Source organism: Grus americana, chromosome Z (genome assembly GCF_028858705.1).
Source record: "Grus americana isolate bGruAme1 chromosome Z, bGruAme1.mat, whole genome shotgun sequence".
NCBI classification, from domain to species: domain Eukaryota; kingdom Metazoa; phylum Chordata; class Aves; order Gruiformes; family Gruidae; genus Grus; species Grus americana.
This window is the reverse complement of record NC_072891.1, coordinates 85820354-85837906: the sequence shown is the minus strand read 5'-3', so window position 1 is coordinate 85837906 and position 17553 is coordinate 85820354. Positions and strand designations below refer to the sequence as shown.

The following is a 17553-nucleotide window of genomic DNA, read 5'->3' as shown; positions in this document are numbered from 1 at the left end:
CTATCTGTTGTATGTCAGCATAGTCTCATGAGACTATGTTGTTGTAGTTGGGTTCTTGCTATTGTTTAGGTCAATGACCCGTGATGCTCTGCCAGCCAATATCAACAGGCAACAGATTACTGACTCAGAAACGTTCCACATCATAATATGTTGCCTGGCAGTTAAAGTTTTGCAAATCGAACATTTATTTCACTTGTCATGACTGTTTTGCTCCAGCAGAATTTGAAAATAGTGTCTACGTTCTAATTATACTTTATCATAAAGAAAATTAAATTTAATTTTATTTAGTTGTAGTTTAGAAGGTTAGTTGTTCCTGTCTAGTGGCATTGTCCTGTGGAAGAGGACATTTCCTATTTTTTAAGTCATTTTTTGAATAATTTCAGTAACAACTTTTCTGTGGAAGCACTGAATTTTTACACAGTGGTGGATTCAGAATTTCTGCACCGCTGATGGAAGATGAAATATGAAGTCCATGGAATGATTTAGGTATTTTACGTTGTCAGAGGAAAGGTGTATTTAACTGAAATTTACCACTATCCGGATGTGTCAAGTAATGTTATTTTCACTTTTTTTTTCCCTACAGAATTGATATTGCAGCAATTTTGATGTCCACTGAAGATATGCTCTGGTCAGTTTGTAGCTCTGTACGGGAGTTTCTGAAACCACATGAAGACAGAGATCTCAAGATCTATAAAATACATAGCCACTGCAATAGTCTTCTCTCTGTGCTAGCTATTTTAACTTCACCACTGAAGAATTTGTATGAGTAAGTATGAAAGAAACATTCAATTTGAGATAAAATTGGTTCTTGAGCTTATATGGATAGATCTACAAGGAGAATAATTGTGTTGAAATACAAATGCAATGCATAGTGTTGACACATTTTCATAACCTTTGACTATTTCTCGACTTGGTCCTGAACTTATCTTTGTGATTTTACCTAAAGGCCAATTATATCTGATGGGATTTTGTTAGCTTTGGATCAAACTCCTATACCACACATTTTTTTGTCTGGTGATAACATAGACCATAGTGAATGTCTGGTTTGATTTCCTCTGTAACACAAAGAGTAGAATTTCATTAATAATTGCTGTCCCAAATTTCCAATTTACTATCCAGTTAGGACACATCTTGTTAGAAACACATTCTTACTGGTCTAAAAACATTTACTAATATGGTACCAAAGCCTTTGGTAAGGTTTTCAAGGACTTAGTCACTCATACAATTGAAAAAAATTCATCTTCTTACTGTTTCAGATTTATCCACCTTCAGCTTCCAGGTAAATTAGAATGTTCTGCTGTCATAGCATAATCATTCTATAAGTACTGGAATTTAAAGATAATTCACTGAAATTATCATCTGGTTACATGACCAATATGCTTCAACAAATATTAAATATAGTTTAAAAGAGAAAGGATATAGAATGCCCATGTTTACAAAATGATGTCTTCACAAGTCACAACTGTAAACTAAAGGACACATTACTTGCACTGAAATGGGTCTGAGTATTGCATTGTTTTTAATACTAAAAATTCTGCTGTAAATTCGGTGTAAGAGACAATACAAAGTGAGATCACAAATTAAAAACCCAACAGTAACAAACCTGAAAACCAAGAAAGCCAAATCCTATTCAACTGGCTTTTATTTTGCTATTCTAAATAAGAATATTCTAGGTAATACCATTGGTAAAAAGAGGAGAGTGGAGACCTCCTGCATTTAAGCTTCTTTAACTAAACATTTTTTGTCATGTATGGGCTCATTTTAATGTCTGTGGGCTCTGAGGAACATGCAGAAGTGGTTTGTGACTTGATGTCTGATCTTATACAATGCAGGCTCGTTAAAAAATAGCAATTAAGAAGGTGACTCATGAACAGATTAGGTAGTCCTGCTGTGGCAATAGTAATGGAGGCAGGAATGGACATTGTGGTAGCTGTAACTGCTTCTACTGTCAGTTTTGACATTTCACCTTTCCTTTATGACAATCCTTAGAATGATAGACTAAAATAAATACATAGTATAGTCTGTTCCTTTTAGCTATTCTAGTCTTCACTGATCCATGTTGTTTAGAGATTTATCTATACCTGGAATGATAAAAAGTGTGTGCTAACTTGAGAACTCACTGAGTTTCAGAACAAAGTGCCAATGGAGAGAGTGAGGCAGCGTATTTTGTATTTTATGTAAAATACTACAGATTAACAACTTGGTCATACAGGTTTCATATTTAGGCATATAAATTTCAGTATCCTGATTTGCTTTCCTAGAGATCAAAAACTTGACATGCACAGGATTTAGCAGCTCAATTAGTTTTCTACAAAGTACTCTGCAAATCATAACCAAAATCCAGCAGCTTTGTTTAAGAAGAATACAAAAAATTGTCATATTCTGTAATATAGTTACAAAAATAATACTAACACTGAAAAACATAGTTAGAGAGGTGATGCATGTTTTCATGTAAGTAAAAAGGGATATTTTTTATGAACTGTGTATTCGGAACTTTTGTTTTCAAAACCTGTGAGACTCCCTTATCAAAACAGTTCTTTTATATTGTATGTTTCATTACAGCCAATATTTGTCAGGTAACCTAACCCAGTATCCAGAATACAAAGGAAAAACAGATTTACCAGATTAGCTTCCTGAATGACTATATGCAGTTGGCAGCACTTTCATATACTAAATTTTATGCTGGATTCCTAGGTCCGTTATTTACTGAGTTGTGTGTAGTTCATCACATTAAGAATCAATCAATAACAAATTCAGAAGTTATGCGTGATTGTAAAGGAACACTAATCCTTCATCAGTTCTCTTTACAATTACAGCTGTATAATCAAAATTTCCATCTGTTATGTTGGCTCTATATCTTTCAAAACTTTGGTAAAATTAACTGGAAGTGAAATAAAGATTTTTCTTTTAAATCTATCATGCTGTCTTTTGGTACTAGAAGATTTCCCTGCAGGGGCTAGGCTTAAATTAATCTTTAGACTGCTCAAGAAAGTTTTGTGTAATCATAAAAGCAGTGATGACAGAATATTGTTTTCCAGGAGTTGTCTAATAATAGGACTGGCTCATTTCCAACTTACTAGAGATGCTGTATTAACTATTGCTTCCAGGGAATTAAAATTATTCGAGATTCTTTATTATGTTGTTGAAATGCAACAAAACAGTAGGGGTGCTGAAAAATTAATAATATCCTTAACTTCAAATAAAGTGATTCTGGCATATCCTTCCTCATTCCTAATTTTGTGATCAAATGTTGTGCATTCTACTATCACTTAGAGTTTCTTTTCTGTATGACGAGGGTACTTAGACCTACTACTAAATTCACTATGAATCTTGGGTCATCAGTTTTTAATACTCACTCATTTTTCTCTGCTTCCATTTTCTGGTCTTCCTGAAGTAATGTCCTGAAGTAACTTTACGATAATCGAAATGTAGGTTGGAAGGGACTACTGGAGGTCATCTAGATCAACCTCCTGCTCAAAGCAGGACAATTACCAAGAGCAATCGGACATGGTTGTGTTAGCTGACCCATGTAAACCTCCAGGAACTGAGATGTCACAACCTCTCGAGGAAGCCTGTTCCACGGCTGCACTGCCTTAGTGGAAAGTATTGCCTAGTATCTAGTGTGAACTTTCAAGGCTGCTGTTCATGGATGTTACCACTTGCGGTATCACACCAGTCCCCACTGGGAAAACTGTGTCTCTGTTGTCTTTATAATTAATCTTTGGGTAGTTGTAGGCTGCCATGAGGTGACTTGACTCTTTAGCCACCTCTTCACCTGAGTAAAGGAGCCTAGATCCCTCAATCTCTTGCCATAGATGATGCAGTCTAGTCCTTTCCAGTTTCTTCACATCCTCCTGGAGCTGTGGGCCCAACACCTGGACGAAATATTCTAGGTAAGGTGTAACTGTTGCCAAGTAGGTGAAGCAAATCACTATCTTTAGTTTGCTTGCCATACTCCTCCTAATGCAGCCCAGTGTTGGGTTGTGTTGTTTCTAGCGGGAATACACTGTTGCCTCCTATTCAACATCGTACTGGGCATAAACCCCAGGCTTGGGGTTGGGTAGGGTCGGTACTCAGTCAGTTCCCAACCTAGGTTATTATGATTCTGTTGCTGGAGCAAAAAGTTGTACCTCAGTGAACTTCTGCACCAGGTTGAGGCTTGCTCAGTTGGAACAGATCTACTCTTGTGCTTTTTTCTCTGTTCTTTACTCTTTTGTACTGAATAGGAGATTCTTTCTGTTAGGGGCAGAATAGGACAATCTTTCTGTTAGGGAAGATCATAAAGAGTAAGGTGGATGCATCTTTTTATGATACCATACTATGAATTATTATATCTTACTTTCTCAACAAGATACCAGGTGAATGACTTGAATGCTGAGAGAAGAATTTAAAGATTCTATTGGTAAAATCACTGTCTCGGGTAAAAATATCTGTCATTTAAAAACTGGAAATATTTCTCTTAATATGTGAGAGTTATAATTCATGAAGTTGCTTTTTAGTCATATTTCTTCCTTGTACAGGGCTAGGTCCTTCGAAGTCTATGAGGAAATACCATTAGGATGCATCCTGTTGGCATCTCATTTTTTCACACCTGCACTGAGGTTTACAAGATCAATTCTCACCTTGTCATACTCTACTGAAGAATAAAACTACTGTAGCTTGGAATCTTGCTGTGGTATTAAATACTTTCACAGGTGCTATCCACTGCTTTGAGACCATGGGCAGCTGCTTTAACATAACTTGTAGTCAAAGCAAATTTCCTACCAGCTATTATTATACTTCTGTCAGAAGAGTAGTTGAATTAAACTGTCTGGCACAGAGTTGGGTCTTCCTGGCAAGAATTACATAGCCAGCAGTGGACACTGAGAAATGCTGGCACCAAGGATTATTGTATTACAATTACACATTTGATTTTTTTATAGGTTTTGAAGTTATTCTAATATTGAAACAGTCTTTAAGGCCCTCAGATTATTTCCATCTCAGCTTAAAAAACGATGTAGAGGTTTTGTTATAAGCCTTAGAGTCCAAAAATCTGCCCTGCGCTTGTCATTCAGAGATGGCTAAGAAACCATACTTAACAAGCTGCTTCAGCCCAGAAGTCTCTCAAATAGTTCATACACTATCAGTAGACAAAATGTGGTCTTTTTTTTATTAGATTACTACCCAAACTGTACCTCTGATGCTTTCTTGTAGTAGTTGGCTCTATGCTTTGCTATGTTAAGAAAAATATTTCAGAGGATGAGAGACGATGAGATTTTTGTTCTTCAGTTTTCTCACAATGTTGAAAATTACTATCTTTAAAACAATTATTTTCTAGTTTAAGTACTCCTTGTATCTATATTACAATCTCAGTTTTCTTTTTAATCTTCATGTTTTCATGAATTCACAAAGAGTATGAATTCACTATGTGCTAATCCTTCTGCTCAGATATTGCTTACTTAAGATCATTTTGGAGTCTGTAGTAAATTCTTCCTACTAATTTTGTTTGATTAGTAAAATTAATTTCCAAATAAAACATCCTATCTTTTGGAGACGTTCAGAAGCTATACACCTGTCTTTCTGTTGAACAAGTGTAATTCTCTCTTCTTTAATCTGGGGTCTTATAGGCAGACAATGACCTTATAGACATGTAGCTACACTTCTAAATGACTTATATGCAACTGTGAAAAAATAATTTAAAAAGTAATTTTAAATAATTAAATGACAAAACACAAATGCTATTAATGCCGTGGTGACAAAACACCCTATAAGAAAGAAGAGATTTTGCCTTTTAGGTGAGGAGTTCCTGAAGGCTGTATTCCAGTAGGTTTCCATTCTGTCTCCAGTTCTAAGTGTTTAGATCTACTCTCACTGTTTCCATATTGTGGCAGTGGCCTTTTTATGTCTTGTAAACAGATTCTCTGGACAAGGGGTAATGGTTTTAAACTAAAACAGGGTAGATATAGATGAGATATTAGGAAGAAATCCTTCCCTGTGAGGGTGCTGAGGCCCTGGCACAGGTTGCCCAGAGAAGCTGTGGCTGCCCCTGGCTCCCTGGCAGTGTTCAAGGCCAGGTTGGATGGGGCTTTGGGCAACCTGGGCTAGTGGAGGGTGTCCCTGCCCATGGCAGGGGTGGCACTGGGTGGGCTGGGAGGTCCCTTCCAACCCAAACCACTCTGGGGTTCTGGGATTCTATTTGCCTGAGGAATTTTTAAATGCCCTTCTTCTCTTACTGCAATAGAAAGAGTACTGATCAAAAGTCAGAATGACAACAAATCACTCCAGAAAGTAAAGTAAATATACTATAAATTAGTTCTGTAGAAGTGGCGTTTTTAAAGGTTGTTATCTTCTTTATATAACTTAGAAAATCCTAGCCATGATACATAGAGAAACAAGCGTCAGAAAAGTTATTAAGAAGAAAAAGTCACAGTCAAGTAAGTTGAAAAGTAAAGTGCAAAAGAAGTGATAATCAATTATGGTTAATGGACAACAGAGGTAACAGACTATATCCCCTCTGCTGGAATTGTGCTCATTGTAAATGAGAGTAAAAAGGGAAGAGGCCAAAGGATGTCCATTCCTATCACATTATTGCATCCTACTGGTTGCTACAGAATTGTACAAATACTAATACATTGGCTATTATTATTAAATCATATTAATATCAAATTATATAATCCTGTTCTTATAATTAGATATATTTATTATCACATCATCTCATTCATTAATAAAACCAATTAATTTTTAGTATCAGTGGGTTGGACACATCTGCTTTTTCCCTCTCACATCCTTTAGGCAAGAGAAGTAATGCAGAAGTGACATAAAACTACATATCTAATTCTTCACCAGTCCTTATATTTGAAAACAGTGGATGTTTCAACCAGTATTCTATTTCTCACAAGCCAGTGAAGGTCCAAAGTTTCTGGTTCAAATTTTTGTCCAGTTGAATCCAAAGTCTATATGTACTTGCATGTTGTTAAAAAGAGAAGCATTATAATTTCAAAAGATTATATGATGATGATAAAAGTATTGATAGTATGATGCATGTATTATGCAGAAAGACGAGCTATAGAAATGAATGACTGAAGAGCAATTTGCTTATTCAACGTATTTTCAAACATAGTTTGAAAATGTGCTATATAGGAGTAAAAATATGAAGGGAACTGCTTTAACAGTACTGACAGTGCTAGATACCAAGTTTCAAAAAGTGAAAGTAAATGATATAGAATGACATTTTTAACGGTACGTAAGATAAATAAATTTGCAATTATGTGTATGCATGCATATCTTAGTACTATTTATCTTAAGGGATTTTCTGTCTTCTATTTATATATAATTAGTTCTAGTGATATGAAGGGATTTCAGTCTTCCATGTAATTCAGAAGTATTTCGTTTTTTTCAGGACATTTGTGAACAATTCTGATGAACATCTTCATCGAGATTTTTCCAAAGTCTTTTACCATCCATTACACTGGTTATCTTGCATACCATCATCCTGTTCTTCCTTACTGAAGTGAGTATCAAAAGTTGATTGTTGTAAAAGAATCACCAGATAGTCAATGTTAATCAAATACTGGTACAACATTTTGAAAAGAGTATATCTGAAAAAAAAATCTAATTAGTATTCTGATTTTAAAAAAAAACATAGAAACATTTTCAAAATTCATTGCAGATTTCCTTAATCTTTAAACTTTAAGTCTGTAAGCAACTGCATTGAAAGTAGTGCTCTGTGTAGCTTTTTGCTAGTATACTCGTTATGTTTGATATTTGAATTATCTTTAACATTTTCTTGCTTTGGTTGAAGAGTGTATAGCTCTTGACAATAATGTAGTTCAGCACAGGTGCCATTTTGAAAGACTTATAATTAAAGGGGAGATAAAGAATGCATGCCTCTGTTTATGATTGCTGGTTAAAAAAAAGTTTGATATATAAATAACTCATTGAAAAATATGCTGCTTGATCATAGTTGATTTTTTGGGAGATTACTGCATGATTAGAGGCAAAAGCTTAATTTCTTTTTCTGTGTCACTGCATATAATGACAAGTTACATATGAGACATATGCTACCAGCTGTGCTGTCATTCCCTTTCTAATTTTGAACCTGAAGCACTCCCACACCAGTGTAAATCCTCTCCTAACCCCTTCACCTCCTCCTCCTCTTCAAAAGTTATTTCCTGAGAGATTTTCACTCTATTTTCATGAAAAGCTGCTTTTGTGAGTTGCTATTGTGTTTTCTGAGAAAGTATTTTTATATTTTGGAGGAATACGTTATCATATGAGTGGTGACCTATGGTGACCTACTGAAGACCAATGTGCTGTGGATTTATTACCTCTTATCTCATACATGTAATATCTTGTACCTTGCACATCACAATGTCTTCCCTGTGATTTTTCACCGTACTACACAGACCATGCTGATTTCTCTCCATAGCCTTCACTCCTAACCAGATGTCAGCAGTACTGTTATCTCTGTCCCTGGTGCCTCTGATACCTGCTGAACCAGAGGCAAGAGATGCTGTGACTGAGTCAAAGTTGTGTGGTTGGCTAACCGAAATGCCAAACAGAGTGAATAACTGTTGAATTCAGAATGTGTCCTCTTCCCTGCTTGAAATGTGTTTGTAGAATGTGTACTTCTCAATCTAGCTTCAAGGAAATTTATCAGTGGTTTTTTATGTTATGCATAGGTAGGGAAAAAGGAGAGAAGAGGAGATGTAAGAGAGGGAATGACTTCATGGTCACTTAAAAAGGGTTCTACTCTATTTCTGGGAAAAAATGATCCTTCATTAAGGAATCACTGTAAAAAAGATGAAAAGCATTTTGATGCCCTAATGCAAGGCCAGTACTCAAAACTTAAATTATACTGTGAATTATGAGTTTTGGAAGATGACTTCACAAGTGGAACTAGATGATATTTAATGGAACTAGATGATCTTTAAGGTCCCTTCCAACCCAAATCATTCTAAGTAAGTACCCTCTATTGTGTAAAAGTATGTAAAGAAAATGCTGGTACTGTTTAAGTCTGACATAATTCTCTATTTTTGAGGTTAAATTAGGATCGTACAGGTGCTATTTAGGACAAATTTGTCTTGAATAAATAGCAGGAGCTATTTCAGAGCTATCCAGCATGTACACATATCTCACCTGAATGAAAGGTGAGAAAATATACATCTTCTTGACCACTGAATTGGAAAATGAGGAGTTCAAAAGAAAGCACATCTCTGAGAAGATATAGCTAGTGTGCCTATGTGAAGATGGTCCATATATATAAAGCCATGTGTACTCTCCTGGTCATAATGAGTGAACTATGTGGGTAAAATATTTAATGTTTTCTTTTAACAAGACACCTTTCAACTGCTCAGAAACAAAACAGTGAAAGACCCTATATGTAATGAAGTAATTTGAGGGAGATATTCTGAGGTGTTCTAATTTTGTTATTAGTTTTACACTGTATATTTATGTCGTGGAAGCTTTTCTTTCCTGAAATATTGCGTTTAGAATATTAACAAGACACATTATATTTAAGTATTACAGAAAACTATTTTTTAGAACATCCTAATTCTTCCTGGATTATTTTTATATTTTTACTTCTTACATCTAATAATATATATTCACTGTCCACAACAAAATTGGAAGCACAGGCCATTGTACACCTCCCGGCTGTGGCCACCTAATTTTTAACAGAAGACTCTAACCTGGCATAAATGTAGCTATTAAGTATTTGCTCTTCCTAAAGTTGACATTTCAAAAGAAATTTTTGCTAGTTCCTGAAATTATTTTGTTTGCAATTTCACTATTTAAACAGATTTACTACATTATTTTTCATGCCTAAAAATTTCTACAGTCTGTTTTCTTTTATCTACTTGACTTTAACATCTTTGTCAATGTTGTTAACATGAATTAGAGTTAACGTTTATTTGCCTTGTAAAATCTTGAACTTATCATTTGAGGTTTTCTTTTTTTCTGTCTTGGATACTAACCAAAATAACATAGTTGGTTATCGAACTGCATTATTACTGATAATTTATATTACAGTTCCTTTAGTGGTAATTGTGATTCATTCTTTGCTTCATTTGGGGTTTATAATCATACCATTTGCAAATTAGAGGTTTTTTTTTCTTTCACTGTACAAAACTGAACATTTATATGTGTGATATTTATATGTACTTCACCTTTTGTCACTTTTTATGAGGCTAGTCTTATTTTCACTAGTACTGAGCTACAAGGATGGGAGAACATATGCCTCTCCATATGCACGTTACAAAACTTCTCAGTGCATTTATTGGTGCTAGCTTCATGGCTGTAGGGAATGTCTGCTATATTTTATTTTTCCTCCAAGTGAGTCACACCATTGTACATTTCAATTTGCAAGAGGCTTAAAGAGCCAAGAACTGGTGTATATTACAACATGATAACTTCCCATCTGGTCAATGACAGACAAGTTTTATTTCAACTCAAATAATCTAAAAATGGCATTTATTTCTAAAGTCATTTAAAATATTATCCTTCATAAATCTAATTGACCAAACCTGTCCCTTTTTTATAGTTTGAAGGCAACGAGTGACCTCATTAGACATGATAACGTGGCATTCAAGGGAGAAACAGAATTAAACTGGCCCATATATTTTAACTGAATTAGTGAAGTGTTGAGTTTGCTCTCAGCCACAGCACTAATTCTAGTGTTAATATAGTAATTTTTTTAATTTAAACTTTAATTACTAACTACTAATTAGTTTTTAACATGCGTTAGAGTTTATATATATAAAACTAATCTTGAACATACAGAAATTAAGATAATACTATAAAGAATGCAAATCCTTAATGTTAAAAGTTTGAATGCAATATGTTTTTTAAACATGGGAAAGTTATTTTGGCTGCAAGTTCTATCAAGATCTAAATGTCTAAGTGTATATATTTTTGATAAATATTGTTAGAATCCAATATGTGCTTATATGCAAAAATATGATTGTCAAGCCCATACTACATTATCAATAATTATATATAATGTACCAGATGAAAATCACAAAGGCTGTACATCAGTTTTCATGGCACGTGCATTGCTTATCAACTCAGAGGTATTTGCTTTACTGTTAAAATCCCGAAGGCTGAGGTGTATAAAATCCTCCTTTACTGAAATGATTATTACAGTATTACCTGTGAAGTTTTGACATAACAGTGTGATGTAAATGTCCTGCTGGGAAATAGGGTCATGGAAGGGTGGTTTCCTTAGGTTGTTTCAAGGTTGCCCTACAGGACATGCGGCATACTGCTTTTCTGGTAGCGGACACATCCGTACATCTGAGGGACCAAACTAGAGGAGTGTATCAGCTTTTCATTTCCAGGCATTGTAGGTTCATGTTCAATGTATCGTCTACATAGCAACCTTGACTGAACAGCAAATGTTTTGTGCAGTCATCGATCAGTTTGTTTCATGCGTGCATACAAGCAGAGTTGGGTGTTGGCACACTTGGCTGAGTCAGCTGGCTGTGTAAGCGTGCAACGTAACGGAGAAGTTCCCTTCCTTACAACAGCCACACAAGCCCATTTTAGTTCTGTCCCAATAATTGCATATAAACAGCATGTGAAGTACATGTGCAGAGGCACATAAATCCTTCTCGAGTCTGACGGGAAGACAGACCTCCTGATGAAGAAGGCTTTAACTGATGCTGAAGGTGTTGTGTGTGAACTGGCAGATCATGTTTAATGTTAACACGTCAGTGCATATATATTTTGTTTACACTAATGCATGTAAAATTTATGTGCGTAAACGTTTACATATGCAGTACATAAACTTTCAATGTTAGCAATTATTGTTGTATAAACTTGTAGCCAAAATGAATAAATACAATGGCTAAACATCAGTTGACATTTGATTTTAAAACCTTCAAAATAATGAAAAATTAAGCTTTCAAGGAAAGAAAATACCCACAACCCAATTTTGGAAACTTCTTTTTAAAAATGTTGCAAGAAGAAGAAAATAGTAAATATAACAGTGGATAAATGTCTTGCAGGACAATTTTTTTTTTTTTTTAATTCAGTTACTCCAATGTGGAATATTTTTATTTGGAAACCTAAACTTTTGCAAAACATAGAAACCACAAGCAGAAAACAAACTGCAATCTCCTTAAAAGCTAATGAATTTGTACTACATTTTCTAACTTCTCCCTGCTGGCAAAGCAGTTATCCAACCAGTCTAATACTTCAGGTGGATTTTTCAGGATGTATAAGAATTGGTCAACCTAATGTGGAGGAATCTTGCAGCCCCTTCAAGTAATTAGGAGCTTCATATACCTCATCAAGGACACTTCAGAGCTCTTACTAAACAATGTAATAATCAACTAAAGAATAACAGCCTTAAATTTATTCAAGCACGAAAAAAATTCCTTTTTGCCTGTTAGAACAAGGCAAACGTGGTTCCATGAAAGAGATAAGTGAGCTTGCTTTGTATCAGTTATAACTTTGGCAGACTACCAAATGTTAATTTGCTTTTAGCTAGTTGAGATTAAATGTAATTCCTTCCCTGAGCTGCCTTAAAGTAAGCAAGCATGAAAGCGTTTTCAGAGTAATCTGGGAGGAATTGACATTTAAGGGAGTTAGCATTACATCTACACTTTAAGGATATTAATTTCATAGATAAATTAACTACATTATTTTGTCTTTATCTTACATTTTGAAAGGATTCCATCAGCCAGAGAAATGGCAGCCCAGGGTCAGCTGAAACTGCTCTTATCCCAGCCGAACTGTAATTTGAACTTGCTTTTGGAAACTTTGCTACATCATGATTGTCTCTTAGTGAAAATTTTACTGAGAAGTTCAAGTAAGTATTTATACTGTTAATCCTTATAAGAATATCAGTGAGAAACACAAATTCATTTTTAACTACTCAAATACTGAAGGAACGCTGTTACCGTTTTTTGGGGGTATCAGTAGCCAATCAGTTATCAGTAGGACACTTCTTGAATGGGTGAAAAGAAAAAAAAAATCATCACTTTTTTCATGAGAATGTTTTGCAGTCAATCTGAGTATTCATAGTTTCAAAGCAGACTACGGTTTGATAAAACAGGCTGCTATTGTAAAAGCAAAGGAGTCAAAATGAATTCGAACCTAACAGAGCTTTGATACCAACACTGCTTTACACAGATTTTTAAAAGTGTGGATTAGTAGTCTGAAAGATCACTTTCAAAATTATACTTCAACAGTGAAAAAGCTTCTTAGAGGCTTTGTTTATTGTCACTGTAGGCATTCTAGAAGTACATTTATATGCTTCCTCATGTTAATACTCTCACTAATGCCATTATAAAAGTACAACAAATAAAAGAATGGTTCTGTAAGGTTTTCTTTTCATTCAGCTAATATTGCATTTGAAGCGACGAACTTTATCACATCTTTCCTTTTAAAAGATTTTAGATCAAATGATCAGAGTGTTGAAAAGCTAATTGCATCATCACCTGTTTGACATAATTTTGCAGTAATAGTGAATGAGAGTCTCCGTTTCTGTCTTTCTTTAGCAAAAGAATTCTCCCTACCTATCAAAAAAACCCTATTAGGTCCACATAATAGTAGATATAACATAATTTAGTTCTGTCATTTTAAAGTGGCCTAACATTTGTCAGGGGTTCAACATTGCTTCCACTTCAGCCGTGCATCTTATTGAGAGCTGCAGTGCATCCGCTTGCCTATTCAAATACCTGTCATCTCTTACAAAGACTGACAAATGTTTGATCAGGATCATATTCTTAACCCTAGTGTTATCCAGTATTGAATTTCACTAGCTGCTTTAATTATGACAGGTATTAAGTGACAGAATGTATTAATCTATTGCCTGACCAACCTCTTGAGCTTTGGGGAAATATATGCTACTTTGAATTAGAAAATGTGCTATTTACACAGGCTTTATTAATGTAATTATAATATTGGTATGAATAAACTTTCAGTTTAGATAAAGTTGAAACCTGTGATGATCCATATCTTCTAAATTAATTTCAATAGAGTTAATTACCTAATGATAAAATTATTGTCTTCTTTATTCCTTCTCTTATACAGCAGCTGATTCTACATAAGCTAAATTTTTTTTATAATGTCAGCTGTTATGTATTAGTACAAGGAAAGTTGGACTAATAACCTATATCTTAGTACGAGCAATGACAGTTTTGGATTCTTCTGTTCAGTAGGATAAAAGGATTACAGAATTATGTACTCATCAACAGTAAAATTTAACAATATGTAAAGTTATGCACAAAACCAGATAAAAAGCTAAGTAAACCATAGTTTTTCAGTGATTTGCCCTAGTGATAACAAAACTCTCTGGTATTTAACTAGATTACAAGAATTTTTTTGAACAGGAAAAACCTTCTCAAATTTACCTTATTTTACACTCAGTCTTTCCTTTTCACTTTAAAAATCAGGCCACAAGGCAAAAATTTTTATATAAAGAGGTGCTTATATGTAGACATTTTTAGGTAATGATAACTTTTTTTGTATTGTAGCAATACTGTGGGATACTTACAGTTGGCATCACATGAACATATTTAATTTAATTGCACTCCCATTGTTCTCAATTGGTTGTACAATGATGATGGTCAGAAATAATGTATCTTCTCCGTCATAGCAGGGAGTACTGTTAGGTTGGGCAAAGTCGTCTCAGTAAAAGAGTATTTTTGGGAAATGCGTGTATGCATGATTCAGTGTTGCTAAATATTTTAAGAAGGTTATTGTATTTGTGGAAGCTATTGAAACTCCGTGTATGTAACTGTAAGCTATCCAGACAGGGAGGTGACAGGATTTGCATTTTTGTCATTTTTTTGTGCAATATGGTATATGAAATGTACATAAACAGTAAAATGCTCCTCAAATACAAAGTTATCACATCAAAAATATTGAAAGCAATAAATCAGGATACCCAAAACTGAACCACTTGTCTCCAGTAAGTATGGCCACTGGGTAAAAGGCACCTTTGCAAAAATAGTTGAAAAATTGGATTTGCATAGTGGAGCTCTATAACTTGAAGTCTAAATAACCTAGGTGTATTCAGTTACAGTTAATTACAATGTAATATAATCCCAGAGTTGTTTTTTATAGGTCCAACGTTCAGAAAATTTCTTCTAAGACACGTTTTTGAGTGAGTGAATGGTCTAGGGTCTTTGCTGTGCCTTTGCAGAGAGAAATAATGAAGGTAGCTGGTACTTGGTTAATTTTCTGACAAAACAGTTTTGCAGTTTTCTTGATGGAATCTTTTACCAGGATTGCTTTATCACCCATGGATATGAAACAGAAATTTATTATTTTGACAAACAACAAATAGACGAATGAAGAGAGTGGTGGTGGCATCATATGGGTTCCTGAATCCGGCAGATGCTGATGTGAAAACAGGAAGGGTGAAAGTGAACTCAGAATTTCTGCTAGACTTGCTCGAATTGCATAGCATGCCAACAGAGTAGTCTGTCACTTCTCAGTTAAGTCTTTATTTCCAGGAACCAAGAATCATTTTTTGCATAATAAAGCAAGAAATAATAGCTTTATTGAATTACACTGGCCCAACACAGGATTAATACCAAAGGGAGCCTCGTCAGTCCACGGACACCTTGCCATTTACTAATAGCAGATGAGAAAGAAGTCACTGAGAAATTGTCAACAAGGCACATCTGAGGCTTTCAATCAGTTCTTGGGCCTCATACATACTTTTGTTTAAGAAGAAGAGGTGGTAGCACCAAGTTAATGATGTACAATAGAAAAAGCAATGTATTCCTTTTAAAAAAAATCTCATTCCTTACAACGAATACAGGAGACTCCACTTGTTACAGAGATTTAATTTCATTTGCTAAACACAACTTTAAAGTGAATACTGGCATGTGGAGATAAACTGAAAGAAAACTGCTTTCACAGTTTTTTTCACAATGGTCAAGGCCATTGGCAGTTTCACCTGATGCTTTTGGCTTGCACAATGCATTTTTGAGACACTTAACGGAAGAGGGTATTGTGTAGCCTGTACAGTTAAACCTAGATGATATCCTGCTCCCCACTAAAACTTTGAAATAAGAACTGATAGTAACATTTGCAAATAGTCTGTGATAAGTTTAAGGCTGCAGATCTGAAATTGGACCCAAAGAAATGTGAGTTGCTTCAAAAAGAGATAATTTACCTTGCACACATAAGCAAGGTGGGGAAGGGAGGAGGATTTCCACTGAGAAAATAAAACTCTGTTGTGCAGTATCAACCAACTCCCTAGATACTAATAGATATGAAGAGTTTTCTAAGACTGTGCTTTTATAAACTGATTTTGGCAAGAGAAATGACTTGAAAATATATTTGTAGACTGGAAACTTCTTTCTTCTCCACTCCAATTCTTTGTCCCATCAGCTCTTTAACTGCCACAATGTATAATGTGGCTTTCTAAGGTAAATTTTAAGCACTAATTAAATTTTAATTAAATGTCTTTTTTTTTTTTTTGCATTTAAAGTTAAATAGCACTGATTTTTTTGTAAGTTACCCTAAAAGAACAGTGAAAGGTGATAACGTTACCAATAGACGTCACTCAGGAATCAGACAGAAGTTTTAGTGACGGTAGGGAGCTATTACAAAAGCAAATGTACATTCCCTAAATAAACTATTGTCTCCATTAAAAACTCCTGGCATTAGTTAAATCTGTATAATAATTTAAAACTTTTATTTCTAATACTTGAAGGTAATTATTTTTGTACTTCCTTGTAATAACTCCTTGGATTTAATAATCCTGAGACACAGTCTGCCAGGCAACTGGAAAGACTAGCAACCATGCTAGTCCCGTGGTTCAACCACACACAATTTGGGGGAAATATAGTCTAGCATGTTTTTTCACAAAACTTGGGGGTTAATCTGCAGCACTGTCCTCACTAGGAGAGCACAAGTAAGTACATTAGAGGAATTTATATGCTTCTGCCTGTCTGAGGACAGACTCCGGAACACCTGAAGGTGTTCTTAGCTTCATCATGATAGCGAACTGTATCGTGGTAGCCTAACATCAAAAGATTAGAAAATTATTTTAAAAGTGGCATCTCCTCAAAATATCCATCTGACCAGTAAACTTATTGGATACTGTACCTGCATAGCCAATGTGCTGAAATGGTAGATGTGTTTACTGCTGTGATGTACTTCTAGCTAGAAGATCAGTAGAAAAGGGACCTTAATCATATACTGTATTCCTTTTGATGAATTTCCAGTGATAAGCTAAAGAAAACAGTAAACAGTAAACAGATTTTATGGAGTTTCTGAAATATTGAATAGGAATTTCCATTTGGACTGTAACAGAGCCCTGCTGAGAATCACATACCTTCTCTTGACAAACTGTGAAGATAGTCTCTGTGATATATTTGTGATAGTCTCTGTGACTATTTACATGGTCGTATGGACAGCTTTTCAAAGACCTAGTCCTTTCTGGTAGGAACTTCTTCCTACAGTAGAGCTCTACACTGGATGCATTTTTAGAGGGTAACTTGTTCAGTATTGATCCCAATACATGGGGTAATACAAAGGAGGTAATGTGGCCACAGGACTAAATTCAATATTGCCTTATCAAATTTTTTCTACCAGAATGCCATGATTTCA

At 34.9% G+C, this 17553-nt stretch overlaps 1 protein-coding gene across 1 annotated transcript in view; it reads left to right on the top strand.

The window, feature by feature from the left end:
- The window catches only part of KIAA0825 (KIAA0825 ortholog), a 252939-nt gene that overhangs the window by 95816 nt on the left and 139570 nt on the right, over positions 1-17553 (top strand). Inside the window, exons 14-16 of the mRNA XM_054809637.1 lie at positions 584-766; positions 7379-7489; positions 12651-12790. Coding sequence (XP_054665612.1) covers positions 584-766; positions 7379-7489; positions 12651-12790 — 434 coding nt within the window. The remainder of the gene's footprint in view (positions 1-583; positions 767-7378; positions 7490-12650; positions 12791-17553) is intronic.